Source organism: Sinohyriopsis cumingii, chromosome 2 (assembly GCF_028554795.1).
Source record: "Sinohyriopsis cumingii isolate HCF-2022 chromosome 2, ASM2855479v2, whole genome shotgun sequence".
NCBI classification, from domain to species: Eukaryota; Metazoa; Mollusca; class Bivalvia; order Unionida; family Unionidae; genus Sinohyriopsis; species Sinohyriopsis cumingii.
The window spans coordinates 84,159,497-84,184,576 of record NC_142962.1 but is presented as its reverse complement, the minus strand read 5'-3'; the positions used below and the strand labels follow the sequence as shown (position 1 = coordinate 84,184,576).

Below are 25,080 nucleotides of genomic sequence, written 5' to 3'. Positions count from 1 at the left end.
AACAAGAGTTAATCAGTACTAACATATTTAATTGGTCTACAAATTTAAAACAACGTAAATTAGAACAAGTTAATACTTGCCATTTGTGCCACGCTTGACAAATATCAATTCACTTTTTTAAAAAATCAGTTAATTTTTTTTGTGTGTGTTACTCCTTGGTTTCTCTGCCGCCGAGCAAAATCCTTCAGATTTCTCAACTGCATGAGCTTTACGTAGTCAACATTTTGGGTCTCCAGCCACCTTATGGCAATATCAAAATATTTGCTTCCTGTGCAGAGGGGTGGGGGTGCAGCATCTGTGTCTGCATCACTTTCAACACTTGTGTTACTCCAGTTAGAATCGTCTTCTGCTGCAAATCTGTTCGGTATAGAAATAATTATAGTTTCATCTGACATGTATTCGGCTGTAGGGCAATCATTGTCAGCACAAATCCACTCCTCCATCAAGAGAAACGCCCATCTCAGGACCATGAGTCTGTACTAATTTCTCCCAAACAGCCTCGGCATTAATGACATTAGTTTCACTGAAACATTCGAAGTCACTATCGTCGTCGTTGTCTCTGTTACTGTTTTGCTTTACGTCAAAGGCAGCTCCAAGACCCTTAATCCAGCACCCGAGGTCTCTTGTAATCGATTTTTTTTTAATGCAACAAACACTTCCCCAAGTTGTTGATCAAAACAAAGCCAGCATGTACATGTAATTAGGTTCTCACAGAAGTACTCACGGGTTTCGATGTGACGGTCGATTGACTCTTTTCATGTTTTCAATGAACAGACTATGTTGTGATTATAATGTTTACACTGAAACGGAATTAAAGGATTAGAACGTGACTTTCACACAGGAAGTCATTTAATTGGTGTTTATTTCATTCTCTGTTGCCACCTGTTAACATTTACCAGAAGTTTTCATTGATCGCTATTTCACCAGACTGTTTATTTACAGCATAATGACAACTATTTATCCTAAAAACTTACATAATATATGATATCTTTAAACAGAGGTCTCGCTAGGATTTTAAAACTGGGTCTTTCTGCCTCTGAATTCAATCACTGAATATCAGTATATTTTCTCACTCGGCCGCCAAGTCAAAGCCTTTGAACTAGCCACCTAGCTGTTGCATCATGTTCTTTTTTTTTTTTAATGTACTCTTATGAAATAGCAACAGTACATCAAAGAGTCTTTCAGTCACTGAATTCTGTCATTGTAAATATCAGCACAGTAAACTGATCAACACATTTTCCCACAAAGCAGGTGGCTGAAACAGGACCGGCAAATCTTTGAATTTTCCCGCGCACCTATTACATGCGTATGGAGGACTCCCGCCTCAGTGATTTTCTGTGTCCCAGATCAAAAATTGGCGTCCAAATACGCGTAATTAAGCGTTTTCGAGATCTCTGAAATTAATTCTTCTCTAGATCTTGCAAATTTCAAAATATGGATTATATTTTTACGGGCATTAATCATTAATCACCATTTTCGATGATAAAACGAGCAATGTATCAAGGTTTAATTTATCAATTCTTATCGTAATTTTTTTTCATGTTCAGCATATTTGAAAGATATTTTAAATACATTTTCTCTGGAAAAAATCGGAGCCAAGATGGACACCGCGTTATAAGCAGGATCGCGAGTTATCCGGGCGCGAGTTATCGAGGGAGCGGTGTACAAATGTGAAGGTAATTCAAGGTATGATACTTTCTGTCAAACTAAATGAAATTTATTGTTGTACATCAGGACATTAAATATGATGGATTTCATTCAGAACATTCTATATTTTTGTAATTGTGGATTATTTAGGATTTAATTCACAATGCATTAAGTGTTTCTTAAATTTTCACTTCGTAACTTTGAGAAATAAATTGCCTGTGGACTTCATTTAGATTGTTGGTTTCACTTCTTTCTGTTTCCTAATTTAAGACCTAGAGTTGTAGCATTTTATAATTAGCCTTGTTTCTTTTCAAAATAAATGAGTATGTCTCATTAAGTGTTTCTTACTTAAAAAAATAATACTAAAATTAGTTTTGTATATTTCGTTTGAAATTGGTACTAATGTGAAATAATGATCATACTAATTATAGCAGCAGAATTCTACCTTATACTAGTCTCTTTAAGAAAATAATCCCAACCTATAACCTGATAATGGTATAGGGGTGTCATTCAAGACTTAACCAGGAAGAATTGCATAATATTACATAATCAAACAAGTATGATACTGGATAAATTGAATAGGAAAAGTTTTACAGAAAAAATGACTTGTACATGTCATGTATATTTGTGGATCTATAAAACCTGCTGCAGTATAGACCTTCTAATATTTCAAAGAAAGAAGTAGCTGGAACCTAAAATAACGTGCTAACTTCTCAGTAAATATAATGCAGTTAAACACTGATAATCCAAAATTGATTGTGAGACATGAGGTAATTTAAATAATCAAGAGTTCAGATAATAGTCACTGTATATTCTAAATGTTTTGCATGCCTATTAAAGGATGAGCTTGCAGAAACATTGTCATTATCTATTTTATACTGATGATTTTAATATAGTTAAACAGAAAACACAGCAACCATACCTTGGGTAGCACTAATATTTGTTGACCCTTGAAGTGGATCTAGTGACTGCTGTCCTTGGTTTGTGTATCACTAATCAAGCACTACAAGAAATCACAGAATCCAGTTCAATTGTCATGAATATACACCTTGGTCAACATACATATTTCTATTGATCAGATTACAGTTTTGCACAATGAATACCTGCTGCCATTTCAAGTTAAAAGCAAAAACTGCGCAAACATATCTTTACTTACAATTCTAAAACTGACTCATTTTTCCAAAAACCTGGATCATCATTCCAGGCATGTGTAGTGCAGAACAGTAAAATGATCAACTGCCGTTGAGTACAGTCACTTTATGTATGTGGGGACCATGAGTAATATCATGCCAAGCCTGCTACTTTAACAAATGGTAGACTGATCCAGATTAGACAGCTACACCTGGCACCCCCTCAAAAGTCAATTCTGGAGGAACAGGCAGCTGAACAGATGTGCTCATCACCCAATCTCTGAAGGCAGGTGACAAGAGCTGTGTGAACATTGCATGGCTTCAACTCTGATGAAGTAGGATCTGATATCATCTTCTGCATCTGGAGTCATCTCAAGACCTCTTGACATTTTCATGCCATTTGATTCAGTTACCTCTGGACAAGAGAGTGACAGTGATTCTGTACAGCTCTCCATCACTTAAATCTAACTCCCTGCCCGACACCTTCAAGTTCTCTTGTGATAGGTGAGTGGCAAAATAACAGTCATGGATACACTGGGCACTGTAGCTGTAAATCTGCACCCTGGCAGCTCAGTGCATAAGGCTGCTTCTCACTGGACTGAAACAGAGTAGAACTAAAGGAAGTGACTGTTCATGATTTCCTATTTGCTGATGACTGTTCCCTGAATACCAACTCTGATTCTGACATGCAACAGAGCATGAACTGTTTCTCTTCAGCCTGTGACTATTTCAGTCTCACAATCAGTACAAAGAAGACAGAGGCGATGCACCAACCTGCATCAGGAGAGCCTTACATAGAGCATACCATCACAAATGGCCAAACCCTAGTGGCAGTGGATAAGTCTGCCTATCTTGGCAGTACACAGTCACATGCAGTCCACATCAATGATGAAACCAACACCAGAATCAAAGCAAGCATGGCCTTTGTCAGACTATGTACAATTGTGTGGAAGCACAGATACATCAGTCTGCAAACAAAATTGAATGTATACAAAGTGGTTGTTTTGCTGACCCTGCCAGATGCATGCAAAACCTGGAAGGCGCACAGACACCATGCCAGGAAGATAAACCATTTTCACATGGGCTGCCTCAAGAACTGATGAGGATAAGATGGCAGCACAGGGTCTCAGATTTTGAGGTTCGCAACAAGGGCAGACATTCCAAGCATCCACACTGCTGATAAAATCACAGATGAGATGGGCAGGCAATGTCACCAGGATGGCAGAAAAGTGATTACAACAGAAATCTTCTGCAAGGAGCTGAAGGAGGGGAAGTGATCTCATGGTGGCTAGAAGAAATAATTTAAAGATTTCCTCAAATCATCATTGAAGTTGAAACACTTCAACGCTGATCCTGAGTCTTGGGAATATCTTATACAGGATTGCTCAACATGATAGAGTCCCATCTGAACTAGAACTAATGACTTGAGTTAAGGAAAATAGAAAAGGTAGTGAAGAAGTGTGGGCAGTGTAGATCTCAGATCTTAGCACATCTCCTACTGATCAAGCAACTCCAAGCTGCTTTTTTTGTCCAGTATTTTACAGTCAGTTTGAAGCACAAATTGGCCTGATCAATCACTTTTGTACTCACAGAAACCAATAAGTTAATGATGTCATGGTCATTTTTAATCTCCTAGGATAAACAACAACAATAGTGACAAAAACGTTCTGGTAAACTGAAAATTGGAAGAAGTGACACTTGGATTATCAAGACTCTATCACACATTCACTTTCTGGATAGAGGCAAAGGAAGTACATTCACATACAAGATATGATCAAGTGGATAAAATACATTTTTAAAACCTTGCTCTTAGTCTTACATTTAAAACTTATGTGGGGAAGGTTACACGTAATACATTGGAAAACCTTATTTGAAATATAAAGTACTGGCATTGTAATTTCAGCATTGTTCTCAATCATACCCTCAATCTCAACATGTCAACAAATGAATAATCTTATAATCATTGTTCATCAATGTTTCCAAAAACAGGACATACCTGCTCTTGCCCAGTGTAGTCAAGAATAAATTTGTCCGCTGTCAGGCATGAATTGCCATAGCCATATCTGTAAAACATCACACCACTTTCCTTGTCAAAGAAATCACTCCAGTATGCATGGATTTCCAGAGTGTTTTGGAAGTCTACTTCTGGATAACCCTGAAATCCCTCATGGACAACTCCCTCATGTGGTGGACTGGTGTCAATTGTGATCTATAAGACAATAATTACATTCAAAAGATATGAATTTTTTTCCCTGTGTCTAATCCTTCAAACATGTCAAGAGTTTCAAATACAAACATGTAGAGTAGCTTCAAATATAAGCTCTTAGTCATAATAATAATGTAATAGTAATAATTATAATAATAATAATACTGATTCAGCCCTAGAAGGAGAGATTTCAGGTAAAAAAATTGACTTGCCATCCATTCAGATAAAACTGCATTGGTAAGTCAATTCCAAAATTCTCCTTAATTCTTGTTTAAAAAATATATATTTACAATAATCCTTACACAATTATAATACACACCCTCTCAATGCCAGCTGTCCCAAGCCAAAACAAGACATAAATTACATCTTTTTCCAGTAATGGGTATTGAAAGCACTAAAATTTGGTCTGTTTTCAAAAACCAAATTAAGAAGAGTTCTTAACCACCACCACCATCGCTTACATAGCACTTCAGTTACTCCTGGGTCACAAGAGAAAATTTTCAAGGTGTAACTGGGAGGAGGATTGGGAATGATTTGTTCCCTTATTATCATTGGTAACTAGAGCAAACTTTTGACAATTATAGGACTAACACTTTTTTTCATTGTTTTAATCTTTCAGAATTACAACTTCTGAATTTTGGCAGCTTATAGTGATGTCTAGCACTGGGGCATCATGCCGCAGACATATAGAATGATGTCCCACCCAGTCATATTATTCTGACACCAGGCCAACCATTCCTAACACTAACCTCTTAATGCTGAGTGAATAGCAAGGCAGTTATTAGTACCATTTTATAAGTCTTTGGTATGATTCTCAAAGAAATGTATTTAACTATATCATTAGGCCAAATATAATGTGGGTTGGAATAATTTGTATAAACAGAAAAAGCCTTTATTCTATGACAATTTGTGTTAAATTATGTCGTCAGAGGGGTGTGTGTGTGGTCTGGGCCTGATGTCTTGCTCGCCAAAGGAAAGTGAAGCATCTTTCACAGCCTCTCCTTTCCAGGTGTAATGATCACTGCAGGACCACTGCCTGGCTCTGCTGGGCAGGAGGTTTCTTGCATATGGCCTCTCCTACACTATTGTGTCCACAGCAGCACCTTCACAAGGGGCCCCGTTTTTCACAGAGCCTGCTATATTTCATGACTGAGTGCCTAGCAGTATTACTGGGTGGGCAGACTGAGCTTGTTAGCCTTGGCAGGCAGCCAGTCTAAGAGAAGGAAAACTCTGACTGACTCCAAACCCAGGCAGATGGAGCGCATTAGCCTTGCCAGGCAGTTCATCTATGAGAAGGAAACTCTGATTCCAAACCCACCAAGTCCCAGCCATTGGATGATGGCTCCACTGCCTTGTGGATATCTTTGGGAGAAGGAAAGGCTATGGGAGTAAACCAAGACAGAAAATCCAGAGTGGAGCCCCTAAGGCGGCTGGGTGTTAACTATGACTTCCTTCTCACAACTCCTGCATCCAAACTGGTGCCAAATGTCATGCTCAGCATTCCTTTGGACCCCACCAGCAAGGATGAGAGGGATATCCTGACGTCTGGGCAGCTCAGGATCTCCATACTCCACGCCCATGCTTGCGCCCTGGAGAGGACACTCCAGTCTCGCTACTGAGTGAGGAAACAACACAGAAGCTGACAATTTATGGGTTATAAGTCCCACCCGATTGGCATAGGGAAGGGGCGCCACGGGCCAGCTTTGATGGTGGGAGGGATCATCATGTCCCACTGGCCAACTATCGCCCGCCTCAAGCCAGGCAGCTCCTGGTCAATATGGTGTTGACCCGCCATCGTCTGCCTGCTCCAGTGGGTGTCTGGAGCTCAGTGTGTTGTTCAGCATGACAAGCAGATGGTAATTCCACACCAGACAAAAGAAACAAGAAACCAACAAAGTAGACTCCAGCTCTTCGATTTGCAAACTGGAATGTGTGCACCATGTGTACAGGCATCTCCGACGACTTTGGTACACTTTACCAACTATACTCAAGAGCGAGATCCCTCCGTAATTATTACAGTCACTGCGGTCACACTTTTTTATGTAAAGGGTCACAATTGTGGCATCATGCATGTCTTGAGGGGCTACTCCTTCCTCCCAGCAGAGGCAAAGTAGCTCATGCAGTGGTTTAATCAATGTTGGTTTTCCACGTTTGATAGCTTCAGGCGGGATGCTGTCACTACCTGGTGCTTTGTCATTTGGAAGGCAGTCAGTTGCTTTGCTAAGCTCCTCTAAGGTTGGCACTTTGTCGAGCTCTTTCATGGTGGGCAGGTTCTTTATGCTGCTGAGGGTTGCATCGGTGACTGACGTTTCTCGGGAGTATAGCTCTGAGTAGTGCTCCACCCATCTGGCCATCTGTTGCCCATGGTCTGCGATCTTCTCTCCCATCAGAAATTTCAGGGGAGCAACCCCTTTCACTGTAGGGCCTAGAGCCTTCTTGATGCCACTGTACATACCCCACCAGCAAGGACGAGAGGGGGATCCTGATGTCTGGGCAGCCCAGGATCTCCATACTCCATGCCCAGGCTTGCGCCCTGGAGAGGACACTCCAGTCTTGCTACTGAGTGAGGAAACAACACGGAAGCTGGCAGTCTATGGGTTATAAATCCCTCCCAATTGGCATAGGGAAGGGGTGCCATGGGTCAGCTTTAAGAGGAATCATCATGTTTCACTGGCCGACTACTGCCTGCCTCAAGGAAGGCAGCCCCTGGTCTGTAAGGTGTTGACCCATCATCGTCTGCCTGCTCCAGTGGGTGTTTGGAGCTCAGTGTGTTGCTCAGCATGACAAGGAGATGGAAATTCCACACCAGACAAAAGAAAAAAGAAACCAATAAAGAAGACTCCAGCTCTTCGACTCACAAGCTGGAATCTGCGCACCATGTGCACAGGCATCTCTGATGACCCCAGGGAGGTGACAACACCAGGAAGATGGCCTTCATCAACAGAGAACTCACCAGACTAAATATCAGCATAGCTGCCCTCCAGGAAACCAGGCTTGCCTCAGTGTCTATGCCCCCACTCTCACATCTTTAGAAGACACAAAGGATCAGTTCTATAGGCAGCTGGACCACTATTCCTCCTTGGCAACTTCAATGCCAGAGTAGGTGCAGACCATGAGTCATGGCCTACCTGCCTCGGACACCATGGCACTGGAATACCAATGAAAGCTGTCAGAGACTGCTGGAACTGTGCACTTACCATGACCTGTGCATCACAAACACCTTCTTCAAGTGTAAGCCACAACACAAAGTGTCATAGAAACACCTCAGGTCTCATCACTGGCACCAGCTCAACTTGGCCATCACCAGGTGCTCTGCCCTTAACAATGCCCTCTCTTTCCATGCCGATATGAAGGGAACAGTCCTGTATGATGGATTCTCCTCAGCCTCCTTCCCAATCAACAGCAGCCTGAAGCAGGGCTGCTTGCTGGCACCAACCCTTTGACTCGTCCACTGATGGCATATATCTACACACCAATGGGAAGCTGTTCAACCTGACACGACTGCGCTCAAAGACCAAAGTGAGGTCAGTGCTCATCAGGGAGATGCTTTCTGCAGATGATGCAGCTCTTGTGACCCACACAGAGGATGCCCTTCAGAGACAAAAGTCAGTGTGCAAGATACCACCATTGCCCCTTCCATCAAAATTGATGGCGTCACCCTGGAAGCAGTCAACAACCTTTCATACCTGTGGTCAACCATCAGCAACACTCTCGCTTGATGTGGAGCTGGACAGAAGGCTTGGAAAGGCAAACACCATCATGGCACAACTAACAAAGAGGGTGTGGGAAAACAATGCACTGACAGAGCACACCAACATCCAAGTTTACCAGGCCTGCATTCTCAGTACCCTTCTATGAAGTGAGACCTGGAGCACCTACATGAGGCAAGAGCATCAGCTCAACTCCTTCCATATATGGTGCCTTAAATGCATCCTGAAAATCAGCTGGGAAGACCAAGACCAACAAAATGAGATCCTGCAGTGTGCAAATACCTCTGCATGTACTCCCTGCTGAGCAAATGCCACCTTCGATAATTGGGACATGTCCGATGCATGAAGGATGGGAGGCTGTGAAACGACATCCTATATGGACAGCTGGCCACTGGCACCAGAAGAGTTGGTCGCCCCTCACTCTGTTTCAAGGATGTGTGCAAGAGTGTCATGAAGGCATGCAACATTTCACCCGATGGCTGGGAAGTGCTGGCTGAGGACCGAGGCACCTGGAGACTTATGTTAAGCAACTGCATAGCAGTTGCTGATGCAAGGAAAGGCCAGTTGGTGGCAAAGAAACATGAGAGAAAGATTAGTGTGGCAGCAACCCCAGTAACTCAGACTTCCCAGTATGTCTGCACCAACTGCAATAGGGACTGTCACTAATGCATAGGCCTGCACAGCAGACAATGACAACACCCCAGGGACAGACGACACTCCAAGGGTGCTATTTGCATGGTCTCTCGAGACTGAGCCACCACTGATGATGATGATGATGTTGTCAGATCAATTATTTGGAAGTCATCTAAATGTTTTTCTACTTTTATTAACAGTGGTCATATTTGATGAGGGATCAGCAACATTTTTACAAAACTGAAAGACAGTGCTTTATGCCAAAACACTTTAATCAATTTGGTCACATTCTTTTGGGATCATTGAGAAGGAGTTTAAGGTATTTATATTTTTAGTATTGGTAGTTTTTTTTGACAGTAGACTGGTGTCATTTTACAGAACTGAAATGCCTTTATCCCAGAATACTTTCTGCCAAGTCTGGCTTGGTTGAGTGTGTACTTTTGAGACAAAAGTTAATTTAAAGAACTGTTTATTTTTAATAACAGTGGCCATATTTCAAATCACATTGGCATAATTTGTAATAATTTGTAAAGCTTTTAAACCTGAACACTCTATAGTAAATATTGTTGAATGTGATCCAGTGGATTTTGAGAAATTGAAGATAAATGTTGATGGATGACACACAATGCACAATGTAAGAAGCATTACAGATACAGGGTATTATTGAAAGCTCGCTTGACCTATGGCCAGAATAGCTACTAACAGCAAATAGTGCCTTCTGGTGAGTATTCAAACACCTGTTTGAAACATAATGTGTATTAATTTTTCAGGAATTTAAAAAAGCATAATCTTTTCCTAGATACTTAAATTTATGGATATGCTCAGTTGTCTTTAATGTGGAAAACCTTTTGCTGGGTTTGCAATTTGAAGTTTGAAGTAAGCACAAAATCAACACAATTGATACATCATGAAAAATAATAAATTCACGATATTCCATGCTTTATTTAAGCAGCTTCTGCATGTAGTCATTGTATCTGTAATTAACATCAACCTTATCCCTGGTAATAGTAACACTGCCACAATGCATCAACTAATTTCTTTGATAACTGTATCTGAGATTGTATCTTAACTTTAAGTACAGATGTAATTTTCTGATGAAATACTTAAGCTTCATTTATTTTCATGGGTAACATATTTAGTAGTTTTGCAAAAGTATTGGCATTTTTGTTCATGCTTAAATTGATGTTTTTGGAAATGTGTTCTATTTGTTCACACAATGAAGGGTTATGGTTCCTTCAGTATTTAAATCATGGATTGTAGCAAGAACAAAATCCACACAAGTTGGTACCCCATGAAAATAGTGAATTCACTGTAAAATAGTCACATTAGAAGACAAGTTTAAAAATGCTGCACATATCAAAATCTCTCACCTTCATGGTCCGTACAGTTTTATGAAGAGCTTTATTCAATGCCTCCACTTTGAAAAAATAATCACCATCATGCAAGCCTTTGGATCTGTTTGGATCTAATCCATAACTGTCATTTTTCTCTGACACAATTACTGCTGGTTTGACTTGAAAATGCTTGTGATAACATCCATGGAAAGGTGTGCAGTTGCAATTGGCCCCTCTTGGGTACAGACTATATTTCTCTATACATTCAGCCAATGTCTTTTGAAAAAGAAAGAAAATGAAAAAAAGAAATATATCAGAATATATGCAACAAAATACAAATGAATTTCAATCCAAATTAACAAATGTTGATCATTTTACACTGAAAGAAAAAGAAGGAAATTAAAGAAATCAGAAAGACACAAGTGAAATGTAAAATTTGAATGACATTTTGGACATTAATTCATACATTCCTCTGTATGTACAAGCATCCAAATATCTGTCCATTTGTATATAAACTTACATATACACGTACATAGGAACATAATAGTTGAAAATAGAGAAAGAAAAGCATCAGTAAGTAGAACACAAGAATTTCCTGGAAGCAAGAAACCAGCATTTTATGACTCAATTAAAATGGGAAAAGTCCAACTGTACATTATAGATCTGAAAACAAAATCAACATGGAATGTGATGAATTAACTTTCCCTTCAATGGAAACTAATGTGACCTGTGCTGAGGATTAGCCAACAACTAAATATATGAACACCAAAAACCTCATGACCTTCTCTTAATATGCATACCTTTGTGGGTCCTTGTGGTGGTATGTAGGATGTTCCGTGCAATACAATTTCTGTTCCCAGGGATGTATGGTTATCAAATAGTGTCCAATTTACCTCATCTATTCCACTATGAAAATCATAGAGCTCCCATTCTACCCTGCAGAAAAATTGCAGTTGCTCATTATAACACATGACCTTAGATGTGTATAATTTTTCATTGCTATTACACATATTTTAATAATGTGTTCTACATAACCATGTACTCTATTTATTAAGAAGTATTTCACTATATCCAAAATTCTTAGAACATAAAATCAGCAACTTGTTCATTCATGTATTCATCTGTTTATATTACCTTTTACTTTCATATGCTGAGGCAATTTCGTATAAGTAATGTATGTAACATAGATATATCAAACATCAATGTGTAAAGTACAGATTCAACTCAGAAGTAAATTTCTAATTTTTAAATCACCAGCTTGTGAAATATGCAAGAATTACTGGAAAGGCATAATTTCAGCTTTTATATATATATATATATATATATATATATATATATATATATATATATATATATATATTTATACCACATACATTAAAAATCACATGGCTTTTAAAGTGTTGGTATAATGCAATTTGATATACCAACACTACTGGTATTTCAAATTGTGATCAACCCATGGCGCAATAATATGCATATATAAAACATTCTTGCAATGGCATAGAGATTTTTCACTTGTGTTATCCCACAATGTCTCTGAACTGTTGAATGATGGTTAAAGTTAAGTCAAACTGACCAAAGGATGAGAAAGAGAGAGAGTTATAAAATGAAACCAACCAAAGGAAGAGAGAGAGAGAATGTTTTATGGTCAGTAGTACCATTATTAAAGCAGACTTAGATAAACTGTAAATATATTAAAATATTTAATTACCTTTTGTTTTTTGTTGGTTCATAATTTTGCTTAGTTTCTACTGCATGCTAATTTCCATGCGCCGATACTTGAATGGCTGAGCTAAACATGTGTCTTTAGTGTTCTACTTTCTTCATTAAAACCATCTTTCATGTTTACATCATAAGTGTGTCTTATATTGATTTAATCAAAGTGAATAAAATCAAAACTCAACAAATGAAACAATCAACTTATCACTATGCAAATTTGGTTGTAAATAGCAATAAAAGGCACAGAACTAAATTTAGTAGTAGACACACTCGGAAGGCATGTGAGGAGTTCATTCACTCGGTCAATACACATTTGAATGTAGTCAATCTTAAACTCCATTCAAAGGGCAAATATATGTATTTGTGTGTGATATAAATACAATATATGTACAGTATGTACACTGTATCAACGATATACCACTCATTGATATATGATGTATAAATGTTTCATTAATAGGAAAATAGGCTTGCCGAGTTTTCTTTTATATATATATATATATATATATATATATATATATATATATATATATATATATATATATATATATATGCTAAATAAAAACAAGGTAAAATTTCAAATTGTCTTGAACAACAACAAGCCATGCTGATTTTGGGGAAATGACCCAAAACAATTCTGATTCTATAGTATATGAGTATATGATAATTATGTATGGCAATACCAATAACAATGTTGCTAATGTCTCAATATTTTTTAAACAGAAGGCATTTGTGCCTGTGACAAAAGGCAACTACCATAATTGCTGAATTTAATGTTAGAAGTGATATTTAAGGATATGTTTTGAAGTCAGATGTTAACTATAAAAGATCAGGTATTTCAAGAGAGATTTTTTAAAAACTGCATTGTAATGTCATCTCATTTCATTTTTGGCCAATATTTTCAAGTAAGGAAAGGTATAATGTAATCCATTAAATATTTGTTTTTTCCTCCTTTAGCTAAACTCTCTTACATATAGAATGTTTTGTATACAATATGAAAACTAAGGTATAATGTGAAAAGAAGCAATGACTCACTGAGTGTGTGTGTGTTTTGGGTTTTTTAATGTAGCTTTTAACAATTTTAGTCATATCACTATGTCTGCATTGTGGCAGTTTATAGTGATGTCTAGCACTAGGGCATCATGCTGCAGACATGTAGCATCATGTCCTAACACTAACCTCTTAATGCTTAGCACTAAGTGAGGCAGCTACTAGTATCATTTTCATAAGTCTTTTGTATGACTCAGCCGAGGTTTGAACCCATGACCTCCCACATCAGAGGTGAACACTTGAACTACTTAGGCCACTAGAGTGGTACCAAATACTAACTGACAAGTATCCTTGGTAAAAAACACACACTACACTGCAGGAAGTACTGTGCATTGATTAACAACAGCTCCTCCAAGGGATTGTTGTTCTACAGGCCGATCAATGATAAGGTCAAGATTTTAAAAAATACCATGTGTTAACCATTTGATGGCCATACAAGATTTTTTATTTACACCCAAACTGGCATTATAGAATCTTGTGGTGAAAAACCCCATGTCAATATGATCATCCAAACAAGAAGAAAAGCAATAAGAAGATTTGCAATATGGTCATCATGGCAGCCATATTGGATGTTAAGATCATCACCATTTCTATTTAGGACAAATTAGTTATCATAAGAAGTGTTTTGGTGAAAATCCCATTCAAAATGACCATCCCATTCAGAAGAGTAGCAACGAAAAGATTTGCAATATAGCCACCATGGTGCCAGTACTGAATGCTAGATCAGCATCATTTTAATTTAGGACCAACCAGGTACCATCAGACATGGATTGTACAGCCCCAGTGAATTGTTTTTCAAAGATTATTAAGAAGTGTTCAATGACTTTCACAAGATTTGATGGACTATTTTTCTTATAGAAAATGAAGTTTCTTCATGTTTTTTCCCCTCATTTCATAACAGTTACAAACGTAGAAGTGCCACAATCGAATTGACACTCTACAGGTCAAAATTATTTTCCAGAAATTCCCATAAAGATGATTTCTTCCTTTTATTTTTGTTGTATATTGAAATCATCTCTGATATTCTTTAGCAAAAACATGATTTTCAAATCAACTGCTGTGTTAAACTGATGTCAGCTAGGCACCATTTTCATTTACAACAATGCAAACATCCTTAGAAGTCTTTTGGATAATGATTATATATTCAGAAAGAATAATGACAACAAGATTTTTGAGACAGTCATCATGGCAGAATTAATGGATGTCTGACTGGCACCGTTTTCGTTTACAATTACTAACTAGATATATAAGAAGTCTACTGGTAAAAATCACATGCTGATATAGTCATCCATTTCAAGATGGCTCAAGTGGCAGCCATACCAGACTTCAGATGAGCACCATTTTCATTTAAGACTAACTGGACATTTAAAGATGTCTTCTGATGAAAACTCCAATATGGCTTTCTGTTCAAGGCGAGTTCTGATAAGATTTTTAAGACATTTGCCATGGTGGTCATATTGGATATCAGATTTCGATTATTTTCATTTAGGACCAGCTAGAAATCTTTTAGTGACAATCCTATACTGATACAACCATCCATTTTTGCAGCCATGCTGAACATCACATCAGCACCATTTGTATTTAGCACCAACTAGATATCATAAGAAATCTTTAAGAGAAAACTTCATGCTGATATGACCATTCATTCAGAAGTAATGATAAAGAGATTTTGAACACAACTGCCATATTAGCCATTTCGGACATCAGATCGGCACTATTTTCCTTTAGGACTATCCATTCAGGAGGAGTAGCCATCACAAGATTTTCAAGATGTCCAGTCAATGGCTGCATATAAGTAAGGAGACAATTACTTCCATGTGGTGGAAGGCCCAACATCCCATAGAGAATTGGAGGAATAATAGGGATGGGTGGGAAGCAGATCTTATCCCCTTCCCTAATCTGTTATATATGAGCCAATTATCCAAAGTGTTAAACAAATAACTTACAGCAGTTAATTTGCTCATTCAAATCCATTCATATCATAATGGATTCATGCTTTAATACGGAAACCATCTAATAAGATTTTGTAAGCGGGGGTCTTCAGAAAGGTTAATGGTCCCTAATTTTAAGAATTTTTATATAATTTTAAGCTGTTTTGCATGAATGTGGTAAAAATACTTCAGGAAACTGAAATTTAGGAAATATTTAGAAGGACCAGTTTTAAATTCTAATCATGCAACAGAGAAAAAACTTACGTGAGATTTGAAAACTCCCTCATACTGTGTACAGATATATTGACTCGCTTTCCTTTTACAAGCCACAGGTTTCTGATAATGGGTGGTGTGAAGTCAACACTAGCATTAACAACATCCTCAAGAAAGGAATCAAATATGTCATAAGCCCTGATGTAGATGGAAAGTCTTAAGCCATCATAGAGCTGAACACTCAGCCTCGTAGTTTGAGCAGAGACATCTGATATTGTAGTTGTGGCATATTCAGTGGTGACATTATTATATGTAGTTTTATAATGGACAGTGAAATTGACAATGCCTGCAAGAGAAATTATAGGCTTCATCACACAATTAGTGAAATCTTAAGTTCATTATTAACTACCAGAACACAATATATGCTGTAATGTGGATATTATTATACATTAATTTTACAAAAGCTTCATACATCCAGTTGCTTGACTATCTAAACAGATTAGGGATATCAATCTTTATGTTGCAACATTGTCTATCCTACAAGCAATACCAAATGGATTATTTTAGTACTCAACATTGTTATAGTTAAGCATGTAGACTTATTTATTCTTTAGTGCTTCTGCACATAAGGCACAGGTCTTAGTTCTTAGTTAAGGTATGTAATATTTATTACATTCTTTTTTTAACCTGGCTATACATAATATTGGAACATCTAAAGACAAAGATACAATGAAGGCTCAGTTGAAAATAATACAGCAGAAAACTAAAGGACTGGTGAGCAATCTGCTCATGTAAATATTACCTCTGCCTCCTTACATCTCACCCCAACCCATGTCAGAGGTGAATCTTTAATTAAAAAAACACAAATATTTCTTCTCAAAATCATACAAATCAATTGATTTGTCAACATGTATATATTCTGTAGATGACCATAATCACAGCAATTCACAAAAACTAAAACAGTACCTGTATTAAACAATTATTATATATTGCATCCAGCTTCAAGTCAAAAAGGGCAATGACTCAAAAAAAAACAGATTTGCATATCTATATCAAGACCATAATATGTACTAAGTTTCACAGTGATTCATCAGCAACTGAAAGGCAAACTGCAGGACTACTTGTACACTGCATTCAGCTACAATGCAAACAAGACAATAATTCTATCAAAATTTGTGGGTGCAAAGTGATTTGTCAATACATACATCTTCAGATAATCACCATAATATTTACCAAGCTTCACACCAACCCATCAATAGAAGTCCCTCAAAAGGACTGTCACTCTACTGTCTAAAAAGAATTTCCAGGAATAAAAAAAAGATGAGGCAATTTCTTTCTTTTATCTGGTAAGTGCTGAAACCATCTGATACCCTTCAGCAATAATAAGATTTTCAAGATTGCCACCAAGGTAGCCATAATACAATGTAAGATTAGCAGCATTTTCATTTGGGACCAATTAGACATCATAAGAATTCTTTTGGTGAAATCTCCAAGCTGACATGACCATCCATTCAGGAAAAAAGCGATAACAAGCTTTTCAAGATGGCAACCCTGCTGACCATATTGGAGATCAAACAGCATTATATTCATCTGGGACTAGGAAGACACCGTAAGAAATCTCTCATAGTGAAAATTCCATACAATATGACTCTCAGTTTAGGAGAAGTGCTTAGCCATGGTGGTCATATTGCACACCAGATTCTCACCATTTTCAATTAGGACCAAATAAACATCATAAGAAGTCTTTCTGTCAAAAGCCCTTGTCAATATGTCAATATGACCAGAAGGTACAACATTAGCAAATTTTCCAATATGGCCACCATGGTGTTTATATCAGAAGTAAGATCAGCACCATTTTCATTCATTCAGAACCAACTAGACATCATAATAAGTCTTCTGGTGAAAACACTACATTGATATGACTTTCCATTCAGGAGGAATAGCAATAACAAGTTCCATGGCAGTTCCACCGGCACTATTTTCATTTATGACCAAGCAAACACGATTAAAGAAGTCTTTAAATATGACCATGTTATCCTGCCCATCTGTTATGTGTTCCAACATTCATGCATGCACATGTAATGCCACACAACTCCTATAAACAATGAAGACTTTGCACCTTGCATGGTTATATGTTGATACACACTGTGATTTAAAAATGCTGATGTAGCTTAGCTTCTTGTCTGTGTTTTAGTGTGATTTTATTGATCGATCGAAGTGTCAACATAAGTGGACTTAAATGAGACCCTGGGTCACAAAAAGGTGACTACTGAGATCCCAGCGCTTTAACTATATATACACGTATTGGTACTGAAAATACCAATTCAAGCATGTAACTAACATTTGCTCCTGGGTCTATTCTTAGCTCTAAAGTGACTTGACCTTAAAGGTATTGATTTGGGGGAGGGGAATAGTCTGGGGGTGGTGGAGTGAAATAGAGTGTAGTTGTTTCATCTTTTACTTTTTTAAGACCAAAAAATAATAACCCTTTGCCACTGTTTGACTATTTGTTATTTTTAATGGGGACAGTTACAGTTAAATGTGGTGAAAGCTTGATGAAAGCATCCGCTTTATCTCCAAACTTTAGATCATGGTGATTTTATCTACTTTATCATATCCTGATACAAATTATTTTTAAAGATAAGGCTCTAATTAATATGTAAAGTCTCACTATAATCAAAGTCATCCAAGAGCCTGATGACATAAACCCATTCACCAAGTTATATAGTAACTGGGTGAAAAATATAGTCTCTAGAAAGGTAACAAGCTCAGCCTATCAGATACAAGGTATCTAATTAATATGCACAGATTTTACTTATTACAGAACTTGTCTACAACAATGACAACATTATAAGCTTAGCGTGGAGCAAACACAAATGAACTTCCATCTTCAAATTGGTAAGAAGCTTGTGTGCCTAACTTCTGTCCATGATTGTATAATTAAACAGTATTATTACATAGCAAACTTTTGTCTATGATTTTAGGTTGTACTGGAAAGCAAAGTGTTTACATAGCATTTGAGTTCAATGTCAGTCTTGTTTAAAATTAGACTGGAATTTTCCATGAGATTCTTTCACATTCTTTTAGGTTGCAGGTCAAGTGAAAATGTGAATAAATAGGGATTTCAAAGAAAAAAAGAATTAATTCTTATCTTAGATCTTTCTCTGGAATCCATTTGTGATCAGAGCTTACAGCTGTGTTTAGATATAATTTGAGGGGAATTATTTATTTAAAATATTTACTAGAATTACTGAAGTATTCATTCATTTTGTGGATTAATACACAACACTGGATTATTTGTGAACTCTTTCAAAGACATTCAAGAGAGCATCATTGTATTATACCAGGACAATGAAGACTATTTTAATTCATTCAGAACATTCTATACTTTTGGGCATGTGATAGGACATTTAGGGATATTTGAGATTTAATTCACAATAATTTAAGTGTCTCTTAAAATTTTCAATTTGCATTGTAGAGAAATAAATTGCTTCCTGATTTTAACTAAATCATTGGTTTCATATTCTATCGGTTACATATTTTAAGACCAGGAGTTATAACACAAGATTAACTCGCTACATGTAAGATGCCAAGATCTTGCTCATAATGAAACTCATCTGCTATTTTATTAATATAAGACTATTTAACAAGTCTGTTCATAATCTAGATTACTAACAAGCTCGCCCAAGCAGATGTGAGATCACGGCTTTAATATGCATGAATTTCATTCATAATCACATGCAAGCAAGAGAATTGTAAAAAAAAAAAGTCTCTTATCATCTGCAAAATCATTTCATAAATATGCATATGTCTCACTCATAATAAAAATCATCTAAAGTCTTGACAACATTACCCTATTTACTAAGTCTGATTAAAACTGGGTAAGTAGCTCATCCAATCATATGCAACATTATCTCATTAATATGTGTAGATTTTGCTCTTAATAAAACAGGTCATATAGCTTGAAGATATAAGCCTATTTACAAAGTTTGATAAAAATATTATCAGAAATGGAGTCACTAAAGTGTTGACAAGCTCAACCAGTAAGAGACAAAAACACCTCATTAATATTCAAGGATCTGGATGCACTCCTCAAAATTTGTTATGATTTAAACCAATTTTCCAAGTTTTATATAAATTTCATCAAAAACGCATTTTTCATAACAAGTTCAGTCAATCAAATACAAGTTCACCTCATTAATAATATTCATGGATCCTGTGCATTATCTAACTCATGTGAGACCTTGAACATACAGGCCTGAAGCTTGATCAAAATAAGATATATAAAATATGACAGAATGGTAATTAATTCAGCCAATCAAATGCACGATCACCTCATTAATATGACTTGATCTTGTTCACTAATGAAACTGTCCAAAATCTCAATTATACAAGCATATTTTCCTAGTTTGATCAAAATCAGATCAGAAATATAGTTCCAAAGTGGTAACAAGCTCAGCCAATCAGATGCAAAATCACTTCATTAATATGCATGAAACTGGCACATTATCAAACTGATATAAGATCCTGAAGATGCAAGTCCTTATTCCAAGTGTGATCAAAGTTACATGTTGCTTATTATCAAACTCATCCAAGACTTAAATAATAAAAGCATATGCTTTATCAGAATTGGATCAGAAATATGGCCTCCAAAGTGGTAACAAGATCAACCAATCAGATATAATATGATCTCCTTTGTATGCATGAATCATGTTTATTAAAGAACTCGTTCAAGATCTTAATGATCATTTGATCAAAATCAGACCAGAAACACGGCCTCCAGAGTGGTAACAAGGTCAGGCTCTCAGATGCAAAATGACCTCATTAGAACATGTGGATTTCACTCATTACTGAACTTATCTGAGACATTAATGATATAATATTCAATGTCTGATCAAAATCAGATCAGAAATATGGCTTCCATAATGGTAACATGGTTAGCCATTCAAAAGCAAGATCATGTCATCAGTATGCTTAGTTTTCATTCATTATTAAACTTATCTAATATTTTGATGATATGTATAAATCTGATCAGAAATATGGACTCAAGTGTTAACAAGTAATTGTTGATGGACAGATACATTGTAGACAAATCAAAATGTCCATAACACATCATGGACACAGGACCAAACACAAGTTTACTTGGCCTTACAGCCAGATGAGCTAAAAATCATAAATATTAGTTTAAACTCTAAAAAAATTAAACAAAACTTTTTTAAAAAACACCTCTCTCATTATCAACTTTCTTCACAGTCCTTCTTCCTTCATAGTCATCTAAGGGCACATCAACCCAAAATGTGGCCACCTCATTGAGCCATTTCTCCTTGTCAGTATCTTCACTAATGAACCTTCCCGTCCAGTTAACATCAACAAATGAACTGTATTTTGAAATCCATGTATAGTTGGTTTTCTCTGAGGCAGTTGTTATGTTAATTTGGGATCCAGGTATAAAATTCACTACTGGTTTATCATCAAATACAGTTATCCTTCTTGCACTGGCATTGTTTCCAGCTTTATCAAAAACCATGAGGAAGAGTGCATATGGGCCCTTTTGAGGCAATTCTATATCAACCTGGAATTATAGAACAAGGTAATAATAATAATATTAATCATAACAAGTAAAAAACGAACAAATTATATGGTTCATGCTGGCGAAATGTAGTGAGGGTAACTATGCAATACATACTTGATAATATTGCACTGCTTACCTTTTCTGGCATGCCAAGCTAAATATTCCCTCCTCCGGTTAGTACTTGGAGACCCATGACTGAAAAAACAAGAGCTCAGTCCGATTCCTTTGTCACAGCCAACATTATATTGTATACTTTCCTCATCGGACTTGGATGGAGAGTATGGGACATCAGAAAGAGTTGGAGAAGAAATCTTTGCAACAGTAGCATAAAAGTATTACATAATTAAAATTAGTTTACCCCCCACCCCAAAAAAACACATTTTAAGAGCAGTAACATGTTACCTATTACTAATGTATTGCTGAATTTATCAGTAATGCTGGTGACCACTGGCAAAAAACTGGTTTAAGAAAACAATGTACTTACCCTTACGGTAGGAGTGTTTCACTACTGTAAGCTGGTAGATGGCTTAGTTTTTATGTTGTGCTATCTTGAGTAAATGCCTTCACTCTGATGTGCCAAAGATCCAATGAAAAAGAATGAAAAGTGCCATAACATCATCCAGATAGGATTGATTCAAGTAGGCCCAAAATGTGGCAACAGCCTTAACCACATCAACTTTGATTCACATGATAGAAAGGTCCCTCTTGAAGTTCTTTTCATAGTGAGGACAATCCACCTGGATATGGTTACCACCAAACTATCAGAGGAACTCTTGAGAAGTAGAAAGAGACAATTCCAACCCTTCCCTTACCCTTTTGAGGTTGCCAAATAAAAGCTTAAGGCTCTAACAGGGCAAACAAGCCTATCTTGATCATACCAAGCACAGACACAACTGAGACAGGGAATCACCAGAACTCCAGGCTGGCAAAGAAGAGGCAAGAATCATAGTTTCAACTGAACAATAAACCCTTTTCTACTGACAAGGCATGAAGCTAACTTCTTCTCCTTGCTGATACTAAGGTGACAAAGATGGGTAAGGTTCTCAAAGGAAGCTTTACTCAATATTTTTTAAAGGAATTTTGATAAAGCAAAAAGAACACAAAAGGTCCCATCCTGGCATTACTGAGCAAATACTGGTCTCTCAAGCTCAAAATACTTGACGATATCAGAAAGATGAGGGTCTGACTCAACAGCCAATCCTCCAGAGAACATAAGAGTGTTGGAAAGGGCTGCCTTAAAGTCCATATAGTGAAATGGAACATTTTCTTTCCTTGAAAGTGAAGGAGAGCAAAGTCTTCAACTACTTTTAAATGGAAACAGCTAGGCTAAATGCATTTCTTACTGCTCTAATTACAGAAGATTCTATACATTGCATCGTAAACCTTGGAAGTGGATTGCCTCATAGCCTGGACTTTGTTTGAAAACTGCAATCATTGGAGACTATTATTTACATCATATATCTTAATTTCCAGATAGATTTTGTCCCCAATAGATTTTAATTTTTTTTGGACATATTAGTCATGTGCTATATTGCTGTGGCTTAATTGCAATGTAATAAAATATGGGTAGCTATTTTAACTAATGGTTATTCTTATCTTAAAATAAAAATGGGAATACTATTGTATATAGATAATTACATATCTATTTAAGTATATACATACATGTACTCACATGTGTAATGTCCATAGACTCCTCCTACACTGTAAGAACCAGAATATGAAGCTTGTGTAAATGATAGCTCCATTGGTATTGATTGTGTGAAACCTGAGCTCAAGGCAGGTCTAATTTATTGGTTGCAGAATGGCTACCAACTTAAAAATAAAGTCTCCATTTGCAAACGTTTGGTCACCAATTATGAAAAAACTGGTTGACAAGAGCAAAACACAATAAATTAGACTTTACAAGCATCTTAATGATGTATCTTTACAACTACTTTCACTGTTTAAATCTGTCAAGCTTATGTTGACGAGATAAAAACAATTACATATTGACAGAAGCCCTAGATCTCAACCTAAACAAATTCTTCATTTTCTTATTGTATATGTTGAAGAGATGCCAGTTCCGACTCATACTTTGCTCTATAATTATTTGATGTTACCACCAGGCTTTAATGCTGCTGTCACATTAACAAATGGGCACATATTTCATCCTTGGAACTTAGTTTTCAATAGCAAGTGCACCCTTCATCAAGACAAGCCAGCTACAATCTTTTATAAAAATAAAATATAAAATAAATGAAATCAGATCAATTGTTGCATTTTCCAAAGTTAATGTTGATTGAAGGACCGTATTTAGTTATCTTATTCATTTTTTTCTAGGGGTGGTGTGGATTTGCAACAATGAAAAATAATATCCAGTCTGGTGAATTAATAAATGTAACCCGTAGACAAAGAGGGGTCAAAACGTTTTACATATACATGTAAGATGGTATGATTAAATTCATGAATACATGTTTATTTGGAAGTTCTTGCAGCAGCACAAAGTTGTATAAGTATGATTAATAAACTCTACTTGATGGCTATTGAGCATAAAATAATTAGCATGGCCAAGTGTGAGACTATGTTGAGGGAAGTCTAGTAATTTCCTTTAAAAACAAAAGTATACAAGTACCAAAGACAAGCATTGTATTTATCGTGTCACAATCACAAAGATGTATGCCATAATAGCAGTGAACAGTGGTTTTAATGATTAATGATATAGGACACTGCCTTCTACCCCCAATCCATGACTATCCTCTTGCATTGGACACATATTATTAACTTTCACAGATCACAATCCATGGGTTCACATGTGATTTCATGTAATATGAGCACAAAGTCATTAGAGATAGAAGGCCGTGACCTATATCAGCAACCAAAATCTAAAACCACCATTATCACATTACTTTCAGTAACCATCACTCACAATGGAAAGGACACAGCCAAAATCTGTGATGCTTTCCTGAGCCTTTGAAATGAGGCCTAGACAAGCACCTACTGGGACACTTGGATGAGGGATGCATGGCAGGAGAGGGATTGAGTTCCTAGGGCTGTTCATCTTCTTTCCTTTGGGAATAAAGGATGATTAAAGAACTTCCTTCTTTGGGGTTGTCAGCAATGGTGCCTTTGACCCCATGGTCAAGGAGGAGGTTCGAATTGTGGCTGCAGGTTTTATGGGGGCCAGCACTTTTTTTAAAGAACATTGCAAATGGCTCCTGAGGGTGATTCGCATTGCCACACTTCCTGGCAATTGCAATGGGCCAGGAGCAGTTGTAAAGGCTCTGTCTTGGTGATTCCTTATATCATGGGAATAAGTCCTCCAAAGAGGGTCTCAGCTTCCAAAAGGTGCAGCCTGGAGAACATCTTTGCTTTGGTTGAGTGAGACCCTAGAGGACTCCAAGCCAACATCATGGTTTGATGTGCAGGAGATCCACCAATAAAACCATCAATACAGAAAGGGCATGATGAAAGGTTTTAGCCACAGCTTCCAACACACATTGTAATGTGATTGGGTTCATTGAGGACTCTCAACATACAAAAGTAACTATGAAGAAGTCATCATGAGAGGTTATGAAAACCAACAAATCAGTTTTCTGTTCAGTAGCTTTGATTCCTTTTATTGAAAGGTGGGTCAAGACCCAAGTAGAAATATCCACTTGAGACACTCTGGCATCCAGCTGGTAAGATTTGCAAGGCCACTTGGGAGAATGTACTCAGTAGCTTGAGGCAGAGGACACAGATCTCAAAGTAAAGGGAGAATTGGACAACTCTTCATGTTGCCAAGCAATATCCTAGCCTGCAGAAAACCTCTGAGTGATTTCTTCAATTTTGAATAAATGCGGAAGTAGCCAGAAATCTGGCCAGATTTGGATCCTTCAGATCTTTTCCAAACTGGATAGAATTTGCTTGGACTGTGCACCTGATGGTTTTGGTCATAAGTCCACAAGTAAGAAGCAGAA

The 25,080-nt window shown here is 37.0% G+C and overlaps 1 protein-coding gene across 1 annotated transcript in view; it reads right to left on the bottom strand.

The window, feature by feature from the left end:
• LOC149805301 (uncharacterized) overlaps nucleotides 1-25,080 on the bottom strand; it is a 384,402-nt gene that overhangs the window by 224,814 nt on the left and 134,508 nt on the right. Inside the window, exons 12-16 of the mRNA XM_089949218.1 lie at nucleotides 20,797-21,142; nucleotides 15,622-15,916; nucleotides 11,461-11,596; nucleotides 10,697-10,936; nucleotides 4,774-4,986 (exon numbers count right to left, since the gene is read on the bottom strand). Coding sequence (XP_089805344.1) covers nucleotides 4,774-4,986; nucleotides 10,697-10,936; nucleotides 11,461-11,596; nucleotides 15,622-15,916; nucleotides 20,797-21,142 — 1,230 coding nt within the window. The remainder of the gene's footprint in view (nucleotides 1-4,773; nucleotides 4,987-10,696; nucleotides 10,937-11,460; nucleotides 11,597-15,621; nucleotides 15,917-20,796; nucleotides 21,143-25,080) is intronic.